We start from the raw sequence: 25,557 nt of genomic DNA on the forward strand, positions 1-25,557 counted from the left end.
TTTCTTTTCGTCGTATCATTATTGTTCGGCATGAATCAAAAACTTTCGTTCTTATCAGCAACAATTTGTGCAAATTTTGTAGAATTATCAAAACCTGTGATTAGCTGAATTTGTTACTGATTTTTATCTTAGCAATAAATCTAAGAAGACCGGAGTTGAAATTTTGGTCTATTTGGGCAAAGGTTTCATAATTTTCTTTTCAGGCAGTGTGCACATCCATTGAGTTCAACTAGTTCCATGTAAAATGCAATCTGCGACAGTTACTATTGACTGGTACTCCGTCGCACACCTCAGGAATGTTGATGACCGTGTGTGTACGCAAATAGACCTTAAACTAATTACATTTTCACTATTTTCTGATTTTTACCCCCAACTGGGGGAAAGGAAAGGGATACTCCATGCAGCAATAGCTAGAACTGCAGTGGATAAGAAAATTATTTCTAGAAATTATGTGATAAAGTCACATTTTCCAGTCATATTTTCACAAATCAAGGCGATATTGATTGATTTATAACAAATCAACGAGACAACACGCGAAAAGCATGCTAAGATTGTAGGCCTATATCACAAAGAACGCTCGATACACTAGGAAAAATAATAACCTATACAAATTGCTTACAGCAGCTCAGAATGTATAAGAGCACGTCATCCTAAGTTTGCAGAAAGTGCGACTACTTTGAGCATCAAAGAATTTTATCAGCCTCGTTTGTTGGTGCTTTTATTTCTTTCTACTTATTTTTTTCTGCATTTGTGTGTGTTTGCAAAGAGTGCCGTAACATCTTTTTTTGCTTGTTTGTTGTTGGTTGTTGTTGTTGTAGTTGTTGTTGGTTGGTTGGTTGGTTGGTTGGTTGGTTGGTTGTTGTTGTTGTTGTTGTTGTTGTTTGATATTGACTCTTACGTTTCGAAGAGGTCGGCTTCAAACATTGCCCCCCTGGCTATAGAAATGGATAATGGCAGACTTCATTAATACTGACAAACAGACGGGAAAATACTGAGACAGTCATCGTTTAACACCGATTCAGTCGAGCAAACAAACAAAGCATACAACAGACCAGCTCATCAGAATTGTAACTCGCAAATCACAAAATAATGGAAAGTTGAATAAAACGCTGTTATTTATGCTCTTGTTTACGTTCTTTACTTGAAAAATAAAGTGGTCAGTTGCACTTTTGAATATCGGCATGCAAAAAAAAAAAGATTTAAAAAAATATAATATCCATGTATAATACTTTGAGACGAATGCATCGTTTATCAGTATTGTTGGTCTCTTGTTAATATACATTGCATGTTCGTTGGTCTTGTGTTCATAACTTGGAAGCCTATAATTAAACCAATAGCACATGTGAAGCTGATGCTAGCCTGGTTGGCTTTGGTGGCTGAGGTGACTAAAAGATTGGGTTCTGCGCTTTGGTAGCCATGGTGGGCGAGAAACGATTGAAGGCCACGATGTAGTCCTTGACGAGGGCCAGAGGAGCGCCCGCATTCAAGTGCAACTGCACCATGTAGCGATGACCCCACGGCGGGAGCGTGACGCCCAAGCTCAGGGTGCGAAGGTTTGTGGCGCTGGCCACACCTGACGGCTGAGCTATCCAGCGTTTCAGGCATGCCTCCATCTGGATGTTCAAAATTCACAGGATTTAAAAAAAAATAAAAATAAAAAAATAAAATAAAAAATAAAAAACAAGCAAAATACAACGGTTACTTTGGCCAATCTAGGGAAAGTGGACCAAGATGGTTAATTTACTTCAAGAAATTAACAGCAACGCGCTGGAAGAAATCAAATCAAAATGAATACAAAGGAACATTGAATGAACAGATAGTTCTGGGAGATGGGGAATCTCCATCTCCCCCACCTCTCTGGTTAGCTTAAAATGTCAGGGAGCTAGCTCAACTTTTAGCGTCTGCAAAACTTCAAGCGTACTTGCCAAGAACTGCCACAGCTGAGAGATATTATATGGACAGATAATACTCTCTGTTTTAATGAGTTTCAGAACACACATTGTGAAGCTTCATGCTTATTGGGGATGGCCTGTATACAGGTATATAAGACGAGTCGGGAGTGAAATCCCGATATGCTTAAAGGGATCGTACAGTTTTGGTTGAGACCTAATTTCAGGTTTCTAACATTTTATGGTGAGATAATCAGAAACCTTTTATGAAATTTGAAAGAGCATGTAATTCTATGAGGAATTCAACATTTATTTGATGAAAACTGGTTTTGAAATGGCTGAGATATCAAAAAAGAGCAATTCTACTAAAGTGTGGGTCCCACACTTTATCACGATTGCTTTGTTTTACTTTGTTTTTGGATGTTTCAGTCATTCCAAACCCGATTTTCACCAAATAAACTTTGAATTGTTTGAAGTGTTTCCTTGGTATCTCGCAAAAAGTTAAAAGCCCAATTCTCATCTCCACCAATACTGTACTATCCCTTTAAATCAGAAATTTGGTTTACATCGTCATCAGCTTTTTATTGTGAATTTGGCTTGTCGACAATGGTTCGTCACCCACTTCAAACCCATGATTGTCTTTCGTGTCAGGTTCTGGTAGCTGTCGATCATGTCCTCCTGCACAATATCCCTGTAAAACTCATATTTCTTTGACGACAAGGATCTGTTTCATCACTTTTATAATACAAATAATACACATTATTTTGCTCGGACATTATAGCATAATTACCTGTACTAGTTAGACTCGAAACAGTAAGTGGTTCAAACACCCTTGGCCATTGCCACGGGTGTGTTTAGACTGTTCCAAAAGTACTTTGTGTAGGTAATCCCTACTAATGCCCTCATTGATGTGTAATGTTTTTATCCTATTGCAGACTACAAACAACAAAGAAATGTTCAAAAAAAGAATAAAAAATCAAAGCGTACCCCGCAGCAAGAGAGGGCAGCGAGAAGGCAGCATGGTCGTTCGCCGCGGACAGCGGCCTGGGCCTCCACGCCAACAGACACGTCCAGCTCCACACTCTTAATGCAGTCCAGTGGAATGCTCAAGTAGTGAACGATGTCCGTGGCTTTGCCGTTGACCATGTAGCCGGACGGTCTCTTGTCCACACCGTGTGCCAGGGAGGTCAAGGACAGTCCTGCAGGGTTAATTAGTGGTCATGTCAGTCTGGTACATTTCAGGTTGATTATGGTCAAGATCGGGCAGTTCCAAGGAAATAAAAATGTCCCTTTTATTATATGTTCGTATGTGTTTAACTTTCTGAGATAATCAACAACCAATAGGCCCTAATCAATCATAAATAATTGATACACCAAAATGCCATAGAGTTTGCCTAAAAGTGATGTTCAACTAAAGAGAGTTCGCCTCAAGAGATACCTCTGTCTTTGTCCTTACCTCGGTTTTGCATTTCTATTTACTCCAAAACTACATATTATTATGGAATGCCATATTCATTTATGTTCATGGCAAACTCGTCACATTTTTTGTCACTTTTAGAGATATGACTCCAGCAATCTGAAATTCATCTCATGTTACTTGTATACTTAAAAAATATATGATGTTGCTGGAAATAATCAATGTCATTGAACCTGAACTTGAATAATCAACAGTTTAACATTGCCTTTACTATAAACAGAATACCGTGCACCACAAAGTCAAGGGGAAAATGTCATGGCAATGATATGTGTAAATGTATTTCATTAGAACCTATTACGGTTGAAATGAAAATATGACATTAGCATGTGAAATTCGACTTTAGTTTCCTCTTGCTTTCGCGAAACAGTGACATCGGACACACCCACGATGTTCTATCAGACGAAGCGATGATTTAATTCGTCCACTCGAACCTCTCCTACTGGTTTGTTCATGATAATTGTTCTGGGAAGCATTGAACTAAATTAATGAATTCTTACCTGCTTGCGTGCAGTTATTTTCATTGCAATTGAAAAAAAATAAAATGCCCTACATTGACGTAAATTTTCAATCAGTTGCAATAAAAACAACTCGACGAAAAAGAATTCATGAATTTGAATGAATTATACGCAGTACCCGTGCATGTTATAAGGACAAGAACCAGCACTCTGTCGAGCGGAAGCTCGGTGGTCCAGTGGATATATACGACGCCTGTCCGATGATCAGGGCCCCGTTTCATCAAAGATGCTAGGATGGCATCTTCCCATTGCAACAGCCAATCAGGAAGCTGGATTTTTGTCGTTACCATGACAATTGCCATTCCAGCCAGAGTTGTTATCACAGCAAGTTTTTTTTTAACGAAATGGGGCCCAGATCGTTGGTTCGAATCAGGCCCGAGTATATAATAATAATAATAATAATGATAATAATGTATACTTTTATAGCGCAACAGTCCATCAAAAGATGCTCATGGGATGTCGATGATTTTTTTCTTTTTTTTTAAATCAGGAGTACAAATAAAAATTGATTAGTCGGTGATGATTTACGTCGAAGTAGGGCGATTTGTCACTTGCAACGGAGAATTTCCAACTTAGTTGCGTGCAGGTCGACCAGAAAAGTGAGACAGTGACGTCATCATCTGATCTAAATGTGCATTCATGATGTGACTATTATCACTGCTTCGTGAAAATATCAATTTAAGTTGATTCTGATGACAATGTTATAATATTCTTCTGTGTCATTTGTCTTTGTCTTTTTTTTTCTTTATATTTATCTCTTTTGTCTTTATCAAAATTATGCTGAGCGAGAAATAGTGTGGCTTCCAGGCCATATACTCGTACTGACATTGACTTATTTCCTTCCTAGAATATTTAACGCCCTCTAACGGCAAAAGAAGTAGCAGGTTTAGCTGGATGGTCCTGAAGATGAACCTTCGGCAAAGGCAGCGACTTCGTCGAGGGCAGCGACTTCGTTGCCGCGGAGGGCGCATTTGGTAAAAAGAGTACAGTTGGCAAAGGGTCTGGAAACCAGACTAAGCCAGGAGCAGAATTGGGCTGGCCTGACTGGCCAAAAAATACGTAAAAACGGTCCATGACGAGTGATGACAGTCTGGCCAGAATCTCCAAAATTGCGGCAATAATGCACTTAGTTGTTGTTGTTTTGTCCTTCCATATTGATATGAATTTGTTTTCTTTAAATGAAAATAAGACACCAGTAGGCCCTATATACATATAAAATCAAAATAACAACAAAAACGTTTCATTCCAAACAAATTCGTACCCTGGTACAATTCGGCAGACAAGAGAAGCAGGCGATGGTTGGTGAGGAAAGCGCGCCCTTGCGTGATGTTGGCTCGAGGCGGGGAACCGACTTCCGGCGCGAAGACCACGTAGTCGAAGTACAAGTACGAGTTCACGAGCATCGTTTCCTCGTTGTACAAAAGACCTAGTATAACGAGACGGGAATTAAAGGGATGGTATACACTGCAAAAAGTCCGGTGTTAGAAATGAAACACCGAGCTGTTGTTAAATTCCCGGTGCTCATTTATGGTGTTAGATTAACACCTCAGGGTGTCATTTAAAAATATAAAATTGTGTTTTGAATAGTTTCTTAGTTACTTTTCTTCTTGTTGATTTTGAACTTCAACAAGACGATCAAGAATTTTCCGATAAAGTACTTGATTTAAAAAAAAAGTGTAAATATATTTTACACCACAGTAACACCAGTTGGTGTGGTCTCCTATTGAAGCAGGACGGGTGTTATAGGCCTAACACTGAAATTAACACCAGCAATGTCAAATCAGCACCATGCGGTGTCTGAATCAACACCAGCGCAGTGTCAAAAATATCACCAGGTACGGTGTCAAATTAACACCACGAAGTGACAGGTGAACACTTTTCAACACCATCGCAACATACTTTCTACACCTGTGGGTGTGGTCCTCTATTGACACTTAATTGGTGTTAGATTTAATACCCAAGGTGTTAAATCTAACACCAATGTTTTTGCAGTGTAGTATTGGTTGAGCTGATGATTTAGCTTTTAACTCTTGCGAGATACTTCAAAAAATATCCTATGTATTAATATGAAAGAGCATACAATTCTAAACGGAATTCAAAGTTTATTTGATGAAAATCGGTTTTGAAATGACCGAGTTATCAAAAAACAAAGTAAAACAAAGCGATCCTAATCAAAGGTGGGTCTCATCTTTTATTAGGATCGCTTTGTTCTGGATATCTAAGCCATTTTAAAACCAATTTTCTTCAAATAAACTTTGAAATCCTTTAAAGATTACACGCTCTTTTATATCTCATGAGAGGTGTGTCATTATCTTTAACAAGAAAAATCATCATCAAAATAATATGTTGGAAACCTGAAGCCCCATCTCATCCGAAATTGCATCATCTCCCTGCAAAGGGAGTGTGATGATTATGATTTTGATTTTTACGACGAAGTCTGTCCCTTGTTAGTGAGTTAAGTATAGTAGCAGAGCTGATGCACAGACTGCAAACAAAATAGTTCGATGTTAGCTTGCCTTGAAATAGCTAGTTCCATTGTGTGTCTCTATAACAACATTTTTACTCTGCTCGAAACTCTGACACATCGCCCGCCATGTTCAATGTAAGTAATTTTCTATTGTATAATATTTGGTATATTTCATACATATAATATGTATGAAATATAACAAAATATGATTATACATAATGTCCAGCTCGGGTTTAATCATATTTTGTCATATTTCATGCATTTTTCATTGAGAAAGTCGAAAATAAATTCAAATTCAAATTCCAGAAGGCACAGCACCACTTATAGTCTTGGTCGATTCTTGTCACTACTTTCCAATGACATTAGCACAGGCAAACATGATTCAACCGTGCTCCATCATTGGTCATAATAACATCAATTTGACTTCAGCAACATCTAGGAGACGGAAGACATTTCAAGACGCAACTTTCAACTTGCACTGAAAAAAAAAAAACAATGTTATTGAACAATTTTACACAGAATGTTTGGAATAAGGGCATATCTACTCGTGTAATCACGCAAACAACAGAATTAAATTTTGGCTTTAAGCTCTTCATCGTCTCTAGTTTTCTGCCCGAGATCAAATTCACGAATTTCCTTTTAAAACGCTCCTATACAATGTACAACGTCTGACAGAACCCCCGAGTGTATATTTTTACATTTCATGTTTTATATGAATGAAAATAAATAGATTTATACATATTCATGTAATCTTATTTGTATATTTGTATATGTATCTATATATATATATATATATATATATATATATACGGATGTGTAGGTACGCTTAAGATTCAAATTCAGATTGATATTTCTCAGATTGTCATGCGATTATTAAAACTGCAATTCAAAGTTTAGTACCTGGGGGTGTTTCATAAAGCTGTTCGTAAAGTTACGAACGACTTACGAGCGACTGGTGATCAGTTCTTGTGCTGAATTATGGATATTCTGATAAGTATAGTACATCAAAACTGATCACCAGTCGCTCGTAAGTTGTTCGTAACTTTACGAACAGCTTTATGAAACACCCCCTGGTATGACAAACAATTCCCATGATATTCAGAACACTTGACCACTTGTTGACGTTGTTAATCGTCGTCCATCCCAATTTGCTATTTTTCAATGATTTATGATTTCATTTGTGTTTATTCACAAAACTTTCAGATGTACGATACTCCAGCTTCACCCAATTGATAGGTCCACGACAAGAGCCATTGTGTCAGTCTCACCGGCCATGAACTGGTCGTAGGTGAGTCCATTCCGAATCGCAGTTCGCCCATGCTCTGTCGACGAGGCCACACCACTGCTCGTTTCGTTGATCACCTGCAGCAGTTGGGTGTGGCTTTTGTGAATCGCCGGGAAGGAATTGACAACCGCTTGAGAGGCGGGGTCGAAGAGGTACGTAGTTCCTGACGCCTGTAAAACGACAGGGAATGGTATTAATGGCATTTTACACTTACTTGCACTTCTGATTAAATGTAAAGGCACTATATATAGGAAACCTAAAACAAAATGTATATGTGGATTGACTGAATGTAGCAATATGAAAGCACATGAGCGAAGTTTTCAGGAAAATCGGACAATCGATCGAAAAGTTACGAATTTAAAAAAAAAAATGGTGCCGTCATCGCTGGATAAGAAGACTACTGAAGTCCATGACATCACGTATGGACAAAAATATAAAGAAAATAAAAGGTAAATTCAACATCTAGTCTTATATTTCTACAGCATAATGAAACAGCTCTTGACTTTCCTTTTTGAGAAAGCAGGGGTAATGGTTTTACCTTTAACACACTTATGTCAGTAACATATACAAGTCGATGGAATGTGTAGGCCCCTATACTTTTCAGGCAGAAAGACGTTTTGTGAAATTCTCCCCGAGTCCGATTATATTCTTTACATTGTTGTAAATAAATGACGTTAACAAACTGTACAAACGGTAGCAGTTTTCTTACCAAGCGTTGACGGCACCGAAACTTTAATATTTAATAACTTTTACATCGACTGTTCGATTCTCCCAAAAATTTTGCAGATGGTGTGTTGTATATAATATTGCTGCTTTAACTCAATTCGTATTGAAATTTCGGTTATGGTTTCCTTTAAGTATGATGTGGAGCTACGCCATATACAGTAGCTTCATGATTTAAGGCAGCGATAACTCTCGTTACATGCTTATTCGTTTAGTATTCTTATGTAACGGATATAGCTATAGTAGATGAAAAGGAGTGAGTGGAACAAGTTTGGCTATCATTTGGATAAATAGTGGTGTTAACCGATCAAACACTGGTTTGATCTTGATGCAGAATCCAGCCCCTTGGCATTACTAAATTTCTTTCTTTTTTTAGAAATATTCGATTGAACTGAGTAAGACCATTAAACTTTACAAAATTGGTTTAAAAAAAAAAACAACTCATAAGTATGCCTATTCAAGACCGAATATCAACTTTAGCATTGTGTTGGTAAGTGTCAATCAGTTATACACTGAGCGATTTTAATCCACTGATGATTTTGCAGCCGAAATAAACACGTGTATATTCCCAAATCAGGGTTCAAATTAGGGGCAAGTTTTTATGTTGAATTGTCGATACTATATAGCAACGAATGATACAAAGCCGCATTGGACCGCATCGCACTTGTATATGTAGTTAAAATGACACTATAGCATTGGTTAAATGGTTTGATGAGAAAAACAGTGATATCTCCTTATATCTTAGGCTTCATTGCAAAAATTTCACATGGTAGAATGTTTTGTGGTGCAACTGACCTACACATATGCATCAGATATGATATCTTGAACATTTTGTAAATCTCTGCTCCCAAAAAACATGATCTTTAAGGTGGTGATGATTTAGCTTTGAACTTTTTGCAAGATAGTTAAAAATGATTTTATGAAATATGAAAGAGCATATACAATTTTACGAGACATTCAAATTTTATTTCATGAAAATCGGTTTTGAAATGGCTGAGCTATCCAAAAACAAAGTAAAACAAAGCGATCTTATAGGTTCCGACCTTTTATTTAGGATCACTTTGTTTTGGATATTTCAGCCATTGCAAGACCGATTTTCAACAAACAAACTTCGAATTCCTTTCAGAATTGTGTGCACTTTCATATTTCCTAGGAGGTTTCCAGTTACTGAAGCCTGAAGAAATCTGATGGCCCATCTCAACCGAAACTGTACCTTTGATTCAACAACCTTTAAAGGGACATTCCATACAATTTATGGAATTTTACATTGTAGTACACAAACTGATAGTGCCATGTATAGCTTTCTCAAATCTATTGTGGTCCTCGCGAAGACAAACCAATACTCTGAAAAAAAACCAACAACGACCTAGTACACTCAACAAAGATGATGATATAGGAGGCTCACATTATTCCAGTAATGTATCAATGTTATCAATAACGTTTGCTTAACAAATTCACCTGTGTAAAAAAATGTATGCATGCTGTCTTGTTTGTTCTGCCTCCACGAGCACCTAATCATGCATTGTTATGTGAGGGTGATGAAGCTATGTCATCATCCTTGTTCACTGGGATTTGTTATGAATTTTGAAAATATTTTTATTCCTTAACTTAATTACTTTATATTCTTTAACTCTGTACCCAGTGTGACCAATAGACTGTTTTTCGTAATGTTTTCAGATTTATGGATGTTTCATTTCCGGGAGCATAGATAAAAGCTATTCCATTAACCTGTTCCTCATAAATAAAATTCAGTTGCTTAAATCCCGTTTGCATGCATTACTTGTAGCTATGTCGGACAAGCCTCAGTACAAGCTTTCAGGTTGTCACGAACAACCTTTGTTTTAAAAGTATGCATACAACTTGAATATGTTACGAAAACCGCTGATTTATCGATTTTCTAATACAAAAGTCTCAAAATCTTCCGGAGGTCTCCTTTAAAGCGCTCATTTTCATTGTTGAAGTTGTATAGTTGTGATTCTATCAAAGTAAACACCCAGACTTCTGAGAGTAAGAAAGTATTTAATTTCAATCTCAGCTTGCTGCCTTGAAACGTAAACATCTATCACAACCATACTGCGTTCATGCATATAAAATGAGGTGAAGTCATCTTCTAAATGCTTTCCCAGTGGTTCATACATACACCATGATTACTGTATCAAATTTATATTTGTTGTTTTATCGATATTTTACCTGCGCTAAAATACGCCATTATACGTATAGAGTTTCTCTTTATTTTCTTGAATGCAAATATCAAAGCAAGGTACTATGTTTGAAGATTTGTGTACAAGAGAATGAGAGACTTTTGACGCGAAGTATACCATCATGACCTAATCTAATATGACTCGACTGATTCAGAGCAATTATCAACTTCGAATACACAATATTAAGCTTATAAGATCCCATAACTTTCAGTATCAAGGGAATTTCTGTGTTCTATAATGCGTTGAGGCTTCTAAGTGAAGGAGATTTAAGAAAACATTCACATCTTAACCTACGTGAATGAAACAGAATGTCGCAGATTCCTTTACCACCAAATATTTTCATCACCATATTCAAAAAAAAGAAGAAAGAAACGCGTGTCGATAATCACCAATTATTTTGATCACCATTTAAACGTGTGTCGATAAAGAATTATATACTATATATACAAAACATGTACCATCGCAATAATTCGGTTGCACGGGTTCATTGTATGGGTTCATTGTATGGCACAATAACGTTCTAACACCGGTAGTTTCTGAACTATACGCAAGCTGGGCCCTGTTGCATAAAACCCTTACCGCTGGACTTACCGCTCCTTTCCCGCGGTAAGTCTTCAAATTAGCGGTAAATTTTGTAATCCTTGATGCTGATTGGCTGTGACGCCTAATTTTGACGGTAGTTACCATTGAAATTCAACAGTAAGTTTTATGCAACGGGCCCCTGATCTTTTGAAAATTTCCCAAATAGCTCCTTACCATTCCGGTGTGTTCGATCAGTTGAATCTCACTCGAGGAAAGGGATGTCATTGATCACTTTCCACAAACCTGGGAATTCTGAGCCATGAAAAATCAAGAAGAAGAAATGCTTGAATACGATCTCAAAATGGACCTACTAGAGTGTTAATTGTTCTCTCGCTAGCTTTTTCACTCTCATTGATGTATTTCGTCCTTTTGTTATCTGTGACATTACAAAATGGTCATTTCTATTTATGTACACGTAAGTGTATTTACTTTGTCACAATGTGCACATTTTCGTCTAATGGAACATGTATCTCATGGGCGTTGTTGTTGTTATTGTTTGTTCTTCTCTATCGTCAACAATATCATTATCATCGAACGTAGTCCATGGGCCAAGACCCGAAAAATGGGTTGTTGGTACCACCTGAGGTGGCAAAACCTTTTTGGTGTCATTTTGTTTGTCCGACATACATATGCTTATCAAGCTATGATAGCATTTCCAAATGAGTAGCTTAGTCATAATAAATGAATTTTCAACCAATTTGGTCTCGTTTTTATATCACTATACTTCTGAATCGAAACTAACCGCTATACAAAGAAGAGCACTGTCTTCTGTATGTCCACAGGTGTTCTGTTGTAAACGCGGTGCGCTTAGTCTTTATTCAAGGCAGCGAAGGGAATATCCAAAGGGTTATGGTGTCCACAGCTGTCACGCGGTGCGCTTAGTCTTTATCTATAACAATGTACCATTATCATATTTAAAGTTCCTAATAAAAGGGATTATCTATACTGTTTTTATACTACCCTCTCAACAAAAAATACATCAGTCTTAAACAAAAATCAATCTGTTCATTTACAATATTATTCATTATAATGTATTGTAGTGTACCGGTACATTGTTTTTGCATTAACTTTCATTGTTGGGTGGAAATAAAGCAACATTGGCGTGGTATTAGCGTTTTCACCGTAGCGTTTTCACCGGAAATTGATAAATAATTGAAAAATACGGTAAAATTTACGAGGAATTGCCTTTTATTTTGCTGTTGTTTTTAGATAAGGGGAAATACACTGTATTATAAGCTTTGGATATTCCCTTCGCCGTCGTGAATAAAGACTAAGCGCTGTGGACGTCATAACCTTTGGATATTCCCTTCGTTGCCTTCACTAAAGACTAAGCGCACCGCGTTTTCAACAGAACACCGGTGATAATACAGAAGACAGTGCTCTTCTTTGTATAGCGGTTAGTCTCAATTCAGAAATACAGGTATATAACGAGACCAAATTGGTTAAAAATTCATTTATTATGACTAAGCTACTCATTTGGAAATGCTATCATAGCTTGATAAGCATATCTATGCCCGACAAACAAAATGGCACCAAAAAGGTTTTGCCACCTCAGGTGGTACCAATATCTGGCCTGGCCCATGGACCATGGACCTACTACACACATGGACTAATAACGAATGTCTTCATTGATCCCATCATCACCGCCGCCACCTGATTATGTGCATCTTAATGAGTACTTTCAGGTGCTTGGATAATGACGATTGAGCAATCGTGCATCGTCCCTATGAAAGAACAATTTCCCTCATTGCAGTCTTATTTTGCTGAGGTGCCTTTTCAGACTCAACTGCCTTCGAATAAACGTCGGTGAAAGGGAGCAGCAAACCTGAAAACATGACAGTTTTCCTGTCACGAAATTGAAAATTACCCGAGTGGACACTTGTGGACAAACATGTAACATGGCTTAATAATGATGGGACATACATGTCATCTACGGTTACTGTCCATGATTACTCTGAAACGATGTGCGAAAAATGTGGAAATTAGATTACAAAAATTAATCACATGCAACCTGCCAAAATAATTGCTTTCTCTTGTAAGTACGCGCATTTCGCCAATGAAAGTACTTGAGCGACAATTTCCCAATGTACACTACAATTGCACATGCATTTTTCTTGATTCAAGAGAAAAACTACCTTCTGCGCATGTACTTTTTAGAGTTTTCAGAGCGTCGTCTTGATTATATCCAGGTTGGCTGTCGGCGGTGATGATAAGACCAAAGCAGGAAAGCATGCTTAAAATGCTTTTGTGCTACTTTTGACAGAAACAGGTGCATGAATTAATTAACGAGCGATGAACGTCCATGTGTAGGAGGTCCATGCATGGACTAACGTATCTATTCGTATGGTTGCTCAGAAATTCTATTACATAACACTTCGTACAAGCTTTCAGAGGGTTAGCATATTCCTGCGTGCTTTGGCAGAGAGATCACACCAAGGAAATTCAAAGTCTTTTGTTATGATAATGAGTTTGGCACCCCAGTCCCTATAAATAGCAGGTATTCCCACTATTCGACATCTTTTCTTCGTGTGTTCGGCAGAGAGTTAGCTTGCACAGTGCAACTGTGCGTTATAAGCTTCGCTTACTGATCTTTTTCGACGTGTGACAAACCTGAGTGATACAGAAGACAACGGTTCACCGCCGCCGGTAACGGGGCTGTATATCAGGTAGAGCTGCGGTCTAATCTTTCGGCGCAGAAGAGTGAGATTCGACGTTTATCGGCCCAATTATCTCGTTTTATGGATGGACAGATGTCTGTCTCCAAAACCTCTGAGCCAGCCCGCCATGCGCTGCATGCGGGAGCACTTCAGACTGGCTCCTTCGCGGTGTGACCGCGAAGTTGATTTACTGAGCACTTTGTGGAGACAATCAGCCAGAATTCTGCAACCACTCACCTGCTCAGCTCCGACCCGAAGGCGGAGTTCGAGAGCTTAGTGCAGGCAGCACAGCCCGTGGGAGGCAGTGCAAACGCCGCTTCGGCGACCAGCTCATAGAGCTGGAAGCAGACAATTTGTATGAAGGCCCTGAGGAATTCGGCCTCGCAGTTTCTGATGGATTGACCACTCAGCTGACAAGGCGGTCACATTGCCTCCGTCATGCCGTGAAAGGAGAACGTGGAAAAACAGAATCCATGCACTACAGTACATGACGCCCTCGACCCCCCCCCCCCCCCCCCCCCTTTCGGTGTGTGCACCGAGAGTCGAGGAGCAAATGTGCACCTCAATCCCCGGGAAAACCGTCCAGCTGACAGAAGTGCAAAAGACGGTGATTCAGTGAATGTTCCCTTTAGTAAAATAATGCTAAAATCACCCGGGAGCTGCAGACAGCAGCTAGGGAGCAACGGTCAGTCCATTCAGCCCCCATTGCTTGACTGGCGGTCAACGGAGTTACTCTGTGCGGTAACATCTTCGTATGAGATGAACATGAGACCCGAGAGGAGCTCAAACTTGCTTTCAATCAGAAGTACAGGGACATAATGATTTATGCAGTAGATCGATCTCCATAGGGAAAACGCTATTTGAGAAAGACTTGCACACAACATGAAAAATGCTGGCGAGTCGCCCCTCGTGCGTGGGCCAAAAAGTCACCTTCTCCGACCGACTGCGTCGTCGGTCGTTCGGTAGCACGCGGATAGAACATACCGTCATATTTTCCAGCATCGCACCATCTAATGTAGAAAAACTAGTAAGTCCCCGTTTACATGCGGGACGACTCAGATTTTTCAAAGAGACGTGGTCTCTCATTATTTCTGATCCCTGGATTTCAGACACTATTTGTTGTTACAAGATCTTATTTGACGGTTATCCCAACAAAAATTATTCCTCCTTAATTACTACTGTCGGAGGAGGAAAATGCGGCAATTACATTGTAATTTGGAATTTCTTTCGTTGTTAACCAGAAAGGGGCAACATCAGAAATTTCCTCAGGGGAAGTTTCATTTCTGTCCACTATATTCACAGTTCCAAAGAGAACCGAGGATCTCAGATCCTTCATTGATTTGAAAAATCTGAACTCGTTCGTTCAGTATGAGCATTTCAAGATGGAAATTTTTCGAAGTGTTAAAGAAATCCTAATCAATGCAATCCGACTACTTAACGTCACTTGATCTCAAGGATGCATATTTTTCCATTCCTATTCATGAAGATTATCAAAGTATTTGTTCTACGTGGAATGGTCGTTTTTATTGTCTAACTTGCTTACCCTCTGGGTTAAGTTCAGCGCCAAGGGTATTTACTAAAGGAATGAAACCCGTTATTGCTTCTCTTAGAAGCAGAGGCATGATAATAATGATTTATTTGGACGATATTCTAATTGTTTGCCCGCTCTAAAGAGGAGAGTATTGCTAACACAAACTGTGTTTTGGATTTACTGGCATCATTGGGATTGTCATTAATTTTGGGAAGTCACAACATCTCCGACCTACTCAGGCTTTAATTTGGTGTCGAGCCATCTAGACGAAAAAAAAAATGACAAGATAAGGAATCTTGGGCATCCTATTTTGTCGTCTCCTTCGACAAAAATTCGAGATTTAGCAAAGTTCATTGGTTTCGTTCTTCTCCATTTGACCCCGTACCGGCGGGTCGTTGGCATTATCGTGTTCTAGAGTCGTGCAGAACCAAAGCAGCAAGAATCAGGTGGTAATTTTGATGCATCTCTTTAATTCAATAAACAATAATGCCATTGACGAAATTCGTTGGTGGCTTCCCTTGCCATGCAAGGAATTTGGGTCCTGCATCGACATTCCTGTCATCCATTGACAATATTCGTACAGATGCCAGCACCTCAAGATGGGGTACACCCTGTGTAAATGATAATTCCTTTGCTCAAGGTGTCGGGTCTCGAGAGGAAGCTAATCTGCATATCAATGCGCTAGAATTACTGGCTATTCATCGAGGCCTTGCCTCCCTGTGCGACACCTCCCATAAGCAACACATTCATATTAAGTCAGATAACAGTGCAGCTGTCAGTTACGTCAGGAAAATGAGTGGTAGTATTCCATTACTTAATAAGTTGTCATATGACATTTAGGCGTGGTCGCTGGGTCGCTACTCTTGGCTATCTGTTTCCCACTTGGCTGGTGTTGCTCATATAGAAGCAGATAATTAATCTATCTCGGAGAGATATGAAGTAAATTAGTCTTCGTCCTGATATATATTTTCGTTGCTCTTATCTATACCTTCCTTCAGACCCGAAATTGATCTTTTCGCATCCAGTGCCAATAGGAAATTGGTTACGTACTTGTCTTGGGAACAAGACCCCTAAGGCTATCGATGCCTTTCCAATATCATGGGAATTTTTACATCCCTACTATGTTTTTCCTCCACTTCGTTTTTTGCCTACTTTCCAGGGTCCTTCCCAAGTCCGCAGGGACAATATTAACTGCCAGAGAGCAGTCTCGATTACCCCTTTTGTGGAGGACACAATCGTAGCTCCCGCTCACCCGCGATCCTGGCAGCCCCACCCCTCCTACCAGGGGACTGCCTGGTTCCCCTTCCCATTCCAATGCCCGAGCTGAGGTTACTCGCCTGACCCAGGGAGATATATCTTCCCACCTCCCTGCCTGACCTATCTCAGCGAACGTTGGCGAGCATTAGGAATTTCAGAGCACACTTCCGAGCTCATCGCAAATTCATGGCACAACACCAAAAAACATTATAACTCAGCTTGAAAGCAGTGGATTAGTTGATGCCGCAAACAATCGCTTGAGCCATTTAGTTCATCCATCACCAATATCGTAATGTTTGTCTGACCATCATGTGTTAGGGAAAATACAGTAAGGTAGATTCGTATCGATCAGCCTTGTCATCTGTGCTGCCCTCTTCTGACGGGTTTTCCGTGGGAAAGCACCCGTTTGTAGTACCTGTGTTGAAAGGTAGAACCTCCCAAACCACGGTACAACACCACGTTTCTTAAGTTTCTCAATTATGTTCATTAGGTAATAATGCAAGACTGTTACTTCTAAGCGAGAATTTGATTGCTCTGGCGACTCTTGTTTTGCAGACTCTGAGTTTTTTTTGGACATTACATCATGTCAATTCCTAATGACAGTACAGTCTTTCAAGTGGTTGAGTTATTGAAAACAACTACAGAAGAAGGGTATTGCCAACCAATCTATTAAATTGTCTTCTTTCCTCACAAACGAGAAGTTGTGTGTTTTATCAGTGCTCATGGGGTACTTAAGTCGAAAAGAACCCTTGCGTCAGGTTCACGTTGTGACTAAACTTTTTATTTCTACTAGAAAACCTCACAAAGAAGTAATCACTTCTACCCTGTCTAGGTGCTAAAAGGGCACATTGAATAAGCAGGCATAGATACATCGGTTTTCTGCTCACATTTACCGCAGTGCCTCGAGTACTGCAGCTTTTAATCAAGGCGTTACCATGGAGGAGTGGCCAATGCCAAAACCTTTCGAGATTTTTATTGTCTCACCTCCCTGTTCTAAGCCAGTTCAAGAAGCAAAATTCGCTTCAGCCATTCTCAGCTCATCTTCACAAGTTATAAGGAAGATGGGGGACACGATACGTATGTAACTCACAGTTACTATACTGTTACAAAACTATACTGTTCTTTCCTCCTTGTGATCATGTGTTCATACGGAACATAGACCTTGTCATGGTACTACTCAGATTGCTCATGAATAAAATTTGACCTATCATGAACGCTCATGTGCAGCAGTTTTTTGTTTCATTTGCCTGAAACATATCTCAATTGACAGTTTCTGCGTATTACTTTGAAGATGCTAACCCTCTGAAAGCTTGTACGAAGTGTTATGTAATAGAATTCCTAAATTATGCGAATAATATTATGAAGTATAATTAGAATTCTATTAATAACAATGAAGTACAAGATGAAGAGGGTCCCACCCATGAACGCGTTGCGGGTTCATAACATATTGTTGGATAACCCTCCCTCTCTCTTCTCGTCACAGAAACTGTCAACTCATTTGCCATACTACTGCAGTCGCAACTTCCGTGACCAGGCTCATTACTTTACTGTATGGCTTCATGCCTGTAAGATATATATGACTGATCCGGATGAATAAAATTGTTGATACGTATTCTGTTCAATGTTAGTGGAGACTGACGTTGAGTGATCGTGTGAATGTTTGGATACTGCCTCGTATACTTTAAAAAGATGTCGAATAGTGGGAATACCTGCTATTTATAGGGACTGGGGTGCCAAACTCATTATCATAACAAAAGACTTTGAATTTCCTTGGTGTGATCTCTCTGCCAAAGCACGCAGGAATATGCTAACCCTCTTCATCTTGTACTTCATTGTTATTAATAGAATTCTAATTATACTTCATAATATTATTCGCATAATTTAGGAATTATGCGGCTTTCAAACCCCGATCATCAAAGGCACATTTCAATACACCAATGGACTTCAGTTCAGTTCAGCTCAGTTAATTTCTGCATTCCGTTTTTAAAACATTGTATCACAAATCTTGTCCATTAAACTTGTGTATCCATAGAAAACTGACAGCTGTTTGAATAATTGTTGCACCTCCTTCATGTTCAGGCGAACACAGACACATTCCATAAGCTTTACAAAGAACTCACTATTATAAACTCCGCCACAATACTGTATTCTATTTATACACTGTCTGAATAAAAAAGCTGTGTACATTGTATATGACTGCGGCCTAAGCATTACCGTTCATCCAAACGTTGAGAGCTACCTGATGACTTTGCACTCTACAGATACAGACATCCGTGTCCACCTCCCTACAGCGCGAATACTATGCGTTGACTTGTGTCGATTCATTATACCCTGATCGTGGCCAAAAGTATACTGTATAGTATCTAAAAATAATGTGTCGTGTATTTTATGATATACTGCTCTCCAGATTAATGGGATATACGCTCACTTGCACACAAAACACCTCCCCCCCCCCCAAAAAAAAAAAAAAAAAACCGACAAAACAAAACAAAGCGACGCCATTAGTCAGTCAGTACTGAAGTATGCGGAATGCACCTTCCCCATGACCGAGCATAATTTATCTTCCACGTTTGAACGCTACAATGTCACACCATATTTACTTTTTACTATCTAGAAAGAGATCTCATTTCAATATCTCATTCTAACCGTAATCAATTCTTTATCTCTCATTTCAAGATAAGGAGTTTAGATAAAAATCTTGATCAATTTATTTTATTTACTGATGGTGTTCACGCGTGGTGCCATTGGCCCCTATGTATATCTACCGTGGCTAATACAGAACACACATACGTCACTTAGCTTCCTCTGGGGCCCGTTGCATAAAAGTTACTATCATTGTAACTTTGCCATCCAATGGTAACTTACATGGAATTCTTTATTTTGATTGGCTATTGAGTATTGTTGCCATGGTAGTTACCATTGGATGACAAAGTTACCATAATAGTAACTTTTATGCAACGGGCCCCAGGATTTCAAATATACCGCTTTAAACTGATTACCAACAGCAGACTCTGGACACTGCTGGAAGAAAGGAGGTGGGTTAGGTTTTCATATCTCAAAAAAAAAAAAAAAAAATTAGACTGTCGGCTATCAGACAAATTTAGTATCATTACAGAAACTTAATTTTATTCAAAGTCTTTTTATAGAGATAAATCCCTAAACAAAGGAATCATAATTTAGGAAATCAACAGACCACCTATAGTTCGAATTTTCTTGAGTGTGCCCAGTTATTTCATGCATGGTCTGTATACAGAAATAATCCCTTCAACAAAATATTCACACTATATGTTCATTTCAATTTGAATCTTTTAACTGTATACAATGATAACAGTTTGTTAAAAACATTAAGTGTTGTCCAAGTCTGTTATTCCTCTCCTCAGGAAATCTACTATAGATTAACCGATATTTTATCTATACTCTAATTCATAACATACGTGCTAACAACCTTTTTTCCGCTATCTTACCTGGGCCAGGTTTTATCGTAAGATATAATCGATTATAAATTTCCTTTTCATACATGAAGGCTGCCGTAGACTTACCATAGAAATCAATATATAATCAATTATAACTCTTCGTAAAACAGGGCCTTGTGGTAGTTTCTGATGATTACTGATCATTTCCCTTTGTGAATATGCACTTCTTCCAAATCTTCAAACTGTCACAAATAATCTGTCGATTGATTCTATACAGTTTTCGTATCATATCAGAGACAAACATTGATAGACTAGAGGGGAAATATTGATATACTTTGCTTGGTCCATTGTCTACGATCAAAACGATATAAGCATATTTTTGGATTTCTATAGAAGCATTCTGACAATTCAGTTCAACACCATTTGGTCTCGTTAAAAAAAAGAGACAGCCTGATCAAACCATAAAAAGTACCCCGACAAACAGGTTATGAATTTACTTCCTAAGTCTCTTTGATTGATAAGAAAAACACTCTTTTGTAAATACCGCAAGGTTCCTACCGCTAGACTTTATCAAAGGTAAGATTCCATAATATCAGGGAGGTCTCACCTCCCTGAAAATGTCATATTCAGAACCGTGGCATGCATTATCATCTTCATTGCGTTTAGCTAAGTGAAATAATGTATTTCTCAAATTAATTTGACAAATAGTTAATGTAAATTATTGTTGTCATGGGTAGAGTGGAAGGTGATTTATCAAGCGCTTAAAAAAATGTATAATACCAATAACAACGTCCTTATCCATACATTAAAATGATAATGAATTGCCTTAAAATTGCCAACCCCGCAAAATAAGACGGATGCTTTCAAATACGTTTTTTAGAGATTTGGCCATGTCTTGCCAATGAAATCTATGATGTACCCATGCAGCGAGAATTTCACTCATTAGGCGAAATGAACATATTTTATCAAAATTATCATTATCATTATTTTGTATTCCGATTGTCGAAGATGAAAAGATAATATTGTTAGTAGTTGAATGAAATATTCGGATTAGATATATGACGGAATTGCAAATTTTCTTATTAAAACATTATCCACATGATAGTGTGTTGTCTTCATTGTACGATGTCGCGTCCTTTGTCAATGCATTCATCTGTTGTTTTGTTTTGGGTTTGTTTGTTTGTTTGTTTGTTTGTTTTTGCTCTCCTTTTTTACGAATTTGGACAATGCACACACATGTGTTTATGTCTATACCCACTATTGTGAGGTGTTTTTTTTTTTCAGCATTCTTCTGTTGGGTATAGCACCGCTCATCGAATAGTGCTTGCAACTTGAACATTGCTAGATTTGCCTGAAACTGTATTTTCTGCACTTTGAAATAATTACGGTTTGAGCAATGATGATGTATACTTATTTATCACTTTTTGAGTTATCCATCGTACAAGCTAAGCTTTTTAGTGGACCACTCTTTTTCCGTAATACCTACTTTATTGTCATTCCTCAAAACATGCCTATAGGTGTTCTCAGATATGATACATCTTATCATATTCTATGCGATTCACTTTTCGTTTTTTTTTTCCCTTGATTGAAATTAATCAAACCATGTGATTGTTTTAAGCATGATTTATATCATATCATACTCTGTATTCACTTCTTGCTTGAAGGAAAAAAAAAATAAACTGAACTGAACTGAACTGAAACTGAATTTCGCCACTCACTTTTTTTCCTAAGTTTGTCTTGTCTATTATGGGACAGTCTTTCCTATTTACATATATAAAGGGCAACAGATCCCATGAGTACATACTATCATCCCATTTTTCTTTTAATTTCCTTTCTAAAATTCTTCGAACGGTTTGTTTAAAAACGCAACCCTTGTATATAATATAATACCTTTTAAATGCAAGATTCCCAGTTTGGACTTGGAAAGAAAAACAACAATACAACTCACGCCTTACGTTTACTGACAAGATAGCTCATGACATGTTTTTCATAATTGATATGGCATGGAATTTTTTCTTGATTTTGCAACATGGTTTGACACGATAGATCAATCCATGCTTTACTTTACAAGATAAATTATTAAAGAATTATATGATTATATGACAAATATGTTTCGTCGTTATATTCATAGCCACGACCTCCAACTTTCTAAACTGATATTTTGCGGTGTCCTAACAGGTTCCCTGTTAGGTTCACTCTTACTATACTGTACAGCAACGATATATCAAAAACTCACTTTATACAATATGCCTTCCCTTGTTTACTTTGCAGATTATACAAATCTGTTTTTCTGTCTCATCGAAATCACAATTCCTGGAGTTTTTTGACTTTTTTTTAAATTTTGATTTGATTTAATCCATTGAATTGACTACAAATTTCAAAAGCACAAAGACGATGAATAACACGTGCAGTGATATAAAGCGATGATATAACAGTACACATATCGATACACATTTTATAAGCAATATTGCATTGAGCAATATACATACACAGAAACATAGAATAAAATAAAATATACAGCATATTTCAGTAAATAACGGAGATAACTGAATGCTGAGATAATCGTAAATAATGACTGGGAAGGTGTGATTTTGTCCAGTCTCGGATCTTTGCAAACACGTTATCTCTATGATGATATCGGAAAACTAACTGCAGGTTTTGTTGAGGTTTTTTTTTATTAATTCGTTATGCTTCCTAATATGTCCGTCAAGATAAATAGTATCCATCTACAGTAAGTCCATATAGTGTGTAAGGCCTTCATTGATAGTGATTTATCTCAGAAAGTCCCATATAAACTGAAATAATATTTAATAAAATCCAGGACAGGAATTCTTGATAAAATGATACTTTCCTATAGCTAGTATTCAAGGCATATACATTGTACATTCCACACCCTTATATGTAAGGGCCCAACTATATGGGATTCTTGTCTGGGTGTTTACTTCGGGAATTTCCCATACATTGTTTCAATTTTTCTTCTGCAAATAATAGCTAAACGTTAGAATTATAATCATACTGGATATTCACCTCACACCTGCGAAGTTTTTATAAGGCATAAAATCTTGAAAATAACAGACTTGCTTTATGGCAATTTAATGTTTCACTGGCCAAGTACCGGACTTTTTTTACAAATATTTTTAAGAAATACTAGTAACACAATTCATATTAATCAACTCGTTAGTCATGCTTACCATGTGCACCTTCCACGTACTAAAGCAATTTTTACGAAAAAAAAATGCTCACTGAATCAAATAATGGAATGAACTTCCAAATGAACTTGAATTACATATTTTCTTTCAACGAAATCTAAAGCAATCATCTAAGCATTATTGTGGCACACAAAGTGATTAGCATGTTTATAGTCTTCTTGTTCTTTCTTTTATCATGTTACCAAGTGAAGTCTTGCATTCTGGCGGGGTCCCTGGTCAGGATCGCAGGTCTACTCTATATATAGGCCTTTACTCTACAAGCCTTTATTTTGGTGTGTGTGTGTGTGTGTGTGTATGTGTGTGTGCGTGTGTGCGTGTGTGTGTTTTAACTGAATGTTTGAAACTCCGTTTGTGTACGGTTGGTCTGTCTCGCAGCATGTTTCCATTGGCCCGTGAGGTTCGTATAATTTCTTCTCGAGTGTCACGGTATAACGTGTCCGATAAAATTTCTCACTTTCCGCAACCTACAATCAATGTTTTAAATTATGTGTTTTATGCCACCCTGACACGTAAAAGAAAACTGCACTCATCGGCATTTGAATTAAAACTTCGATTTCCTTCAATGTGTTCGCTTGTCATTTAATGCAGTATAGGCCTATCTACTGTTGGCCTCTTTTTTATCTTTTATGAACAGTTTGGTCTAGATATTTATTCGTCAGACGTGTATACCATATTTCTCTTCAACCGATTTTATATTAGGGCTTATGACTTAAAAAGCCTTATTTTTTTTTTCATGTGGACCCAACATATTCATCACACTTTGCAAAATTTTGTTACCAACTGAACGCTACTACAAGTTGACCGTTGCGTTGATCGTCATAAAGATAGATTTGTACGTGTAGCTATGTGATTAATATTTCACATTTGATGTGTATTTTTACTTTAAAATCTGAATAAATCTTTTTTCCCTTATTGTATGTTTTCCTGAGATATTGACACTGAAACCGATAGCGATTGATTATCTAATTAAGCAAAGCCAATTTGAAGGGTAGGTTACAACTCTAAGCTCCATCCGTCTTGGCTCGGTAGCCTGTGTAGTGGCTAATTTTAGCTTCTTACTTACTTTACTTACTTTTACTTTTACTTTTCCGGAACGATGGTGTAGGACAGAGCCTGTTCATCGATCAGGTAGAGTTATCTCTTGATGCTCTCTTTCCAATCAAGCAATTGTCCAGCGCTGTTACCCTTCTAATACAATTAACAGCTCAACTTCTATTGCGTATTTGTGTTATTACCAAAAATGGCCTATGGCAGGAGTTGACAGCTACTGGAGACCAAGAGCATGTTATTATGTACCAATACACATACATGTAATGACTATAATCAGTCATAATCAAACACAACACCTTTCCAGTGCTTGTCTAGCCTATTCTTAAAGGCATTTATGGAACAAGCAGAGACCACTTCTTCTGGGAGAGAGTTCCACATACCAACAACTCTGTTAGCAAAGAAATACTTTCTGACATCTAACCTTGCAAACCGTTTTCCCAGTTTCATGGAATGACCACGTGTTCGTCCATTACTTCGATCCCACAGGAAGGCTGGCAGCTTCCCTATTTAAACAACATGTCAAACTTTTGACTATGAGTATGACCATCAACGACCCGTGTGGCATTCAGGGACAATCTGGCGAACTGCAGCACGACATGACAATAAGTACAAAACAGTTACTGTAGTTGAAGCATGAGTTTCACGGTTGAAGGTTATTAATCCAACTGCCGACGCAGACGTGATGCGCCGACAACAAGCAAAAATCACATGAACACATTCGAGATGGGTCCCATCTCACCGAACTCGGTGGGCCATCGTTATCCGCACATAATACAGGAACGCAAACAGGTGTGCTCTTCACACGAAAGGTAAACATCTTCAACTACCTATATTCAAGTTTCAAGTTTCAAGTTTATTTCATATTTCCATTTCTCAGTGATGGGATCACAAAATGATTGACAATAAAACAAAAGTACAAAACATATACAACCATATCTTATGTTTGAAGAAAAAAAGACAAACTAACATTACACACAAATATAAATGGTCATTTTCATCTGAGGATATCACAAATAAATGTCAGAAATATGATGGGGCCTACATAAAAGCAATGACGCTTGTAAAAACTGTAGGTTCCCGAATTTATAGGCGTGAAATTATACGGAGAATATGGTATCATATTCATAATTATGATCTCAAAAATGGCAGGATTTTGATGGAAAACCCGTTTCTCCGTGCACTCACTATCAAAACATTCTCATCCCGATTTTAAGCGATCAAATATTGTCTGCCACAGAATTTACCATACTCACAGCTTGAGGAAAGCATCTGATACGATGAAACGGCACAACGACTCTTGG

General features: G+C 38.1%; 1 protein-coding gene across 1 annotated transcript; it reads right to left on the reverse strand.

The window, feature by feature from the left end:
* On the reverse strand, positions 1 to 25,557 carry LOC139741146 (uncharacterized). The gene is made up of 6 exons (XM_071651735.1): positions 25,510 to 25,557; positions 11,314 to 11,391; positions 7,617 to 7,803; positions 5,143 to 5,307; positions 2,877 to 3,088; positions 1 to 1,613 (listed from the first exon to the last, which is right to left on the reverse strand). The coding sequence occupies exons 2-6, from the start codon at positions 11,362 to 11,364 to the stop codon at positions 1,386 to 1,388; spliced, it is 843 nt and encodes a 280-aa protein (XP_071507836.1). The 5' UTR covers positions 11,365 to 11,391; positions 25,510 to 25,557; the 3' UTR covers positions 1 to 1,385.

Source organism: Diadema antillarum, unplaced genomic scaffold (genome assembly GCF_040938485.1).
Source record: "Diadema antillarum isolate AM-2024a unplaced genomic scaffold, OU_Dant_1.0 seq00000906_RagTag, whole genome shotgun sequence".
In the NCBI taxonomy this organism is placed as follows: domain Eukaryota; kingdom Metazoa; phylum Echinodermata; class Echinoidea; order Diadematoida; family Diadematidae; genus Diadema; species Diadema antillarum.

Excerpts from the sequence above, each read along its gene's own strand:
- LOC139741146 (XM_071651735.1), bottom strand. The coding sequence starts at position 11,364 with ATGACATCCCTTTCCTCGAGTGAGATTCAACTGATCGAACACACCGGA. Across the intron at positions 3,089-5,142 it reads GTCTGCCGAATTGTACCAGG|GACTGTCCTTGACCTCCCTG; the intron begins GTACGAATTTGT and ends TTAACCCTGCAG. Across the intron at positions 1,614-2,876 it reads CTGCCCTCTCTTGCTGCGGG|ATGGAGGCATGCCTGAAACG; the intron begins GTACGCTTTGAT and ends TTGAACATCCAG.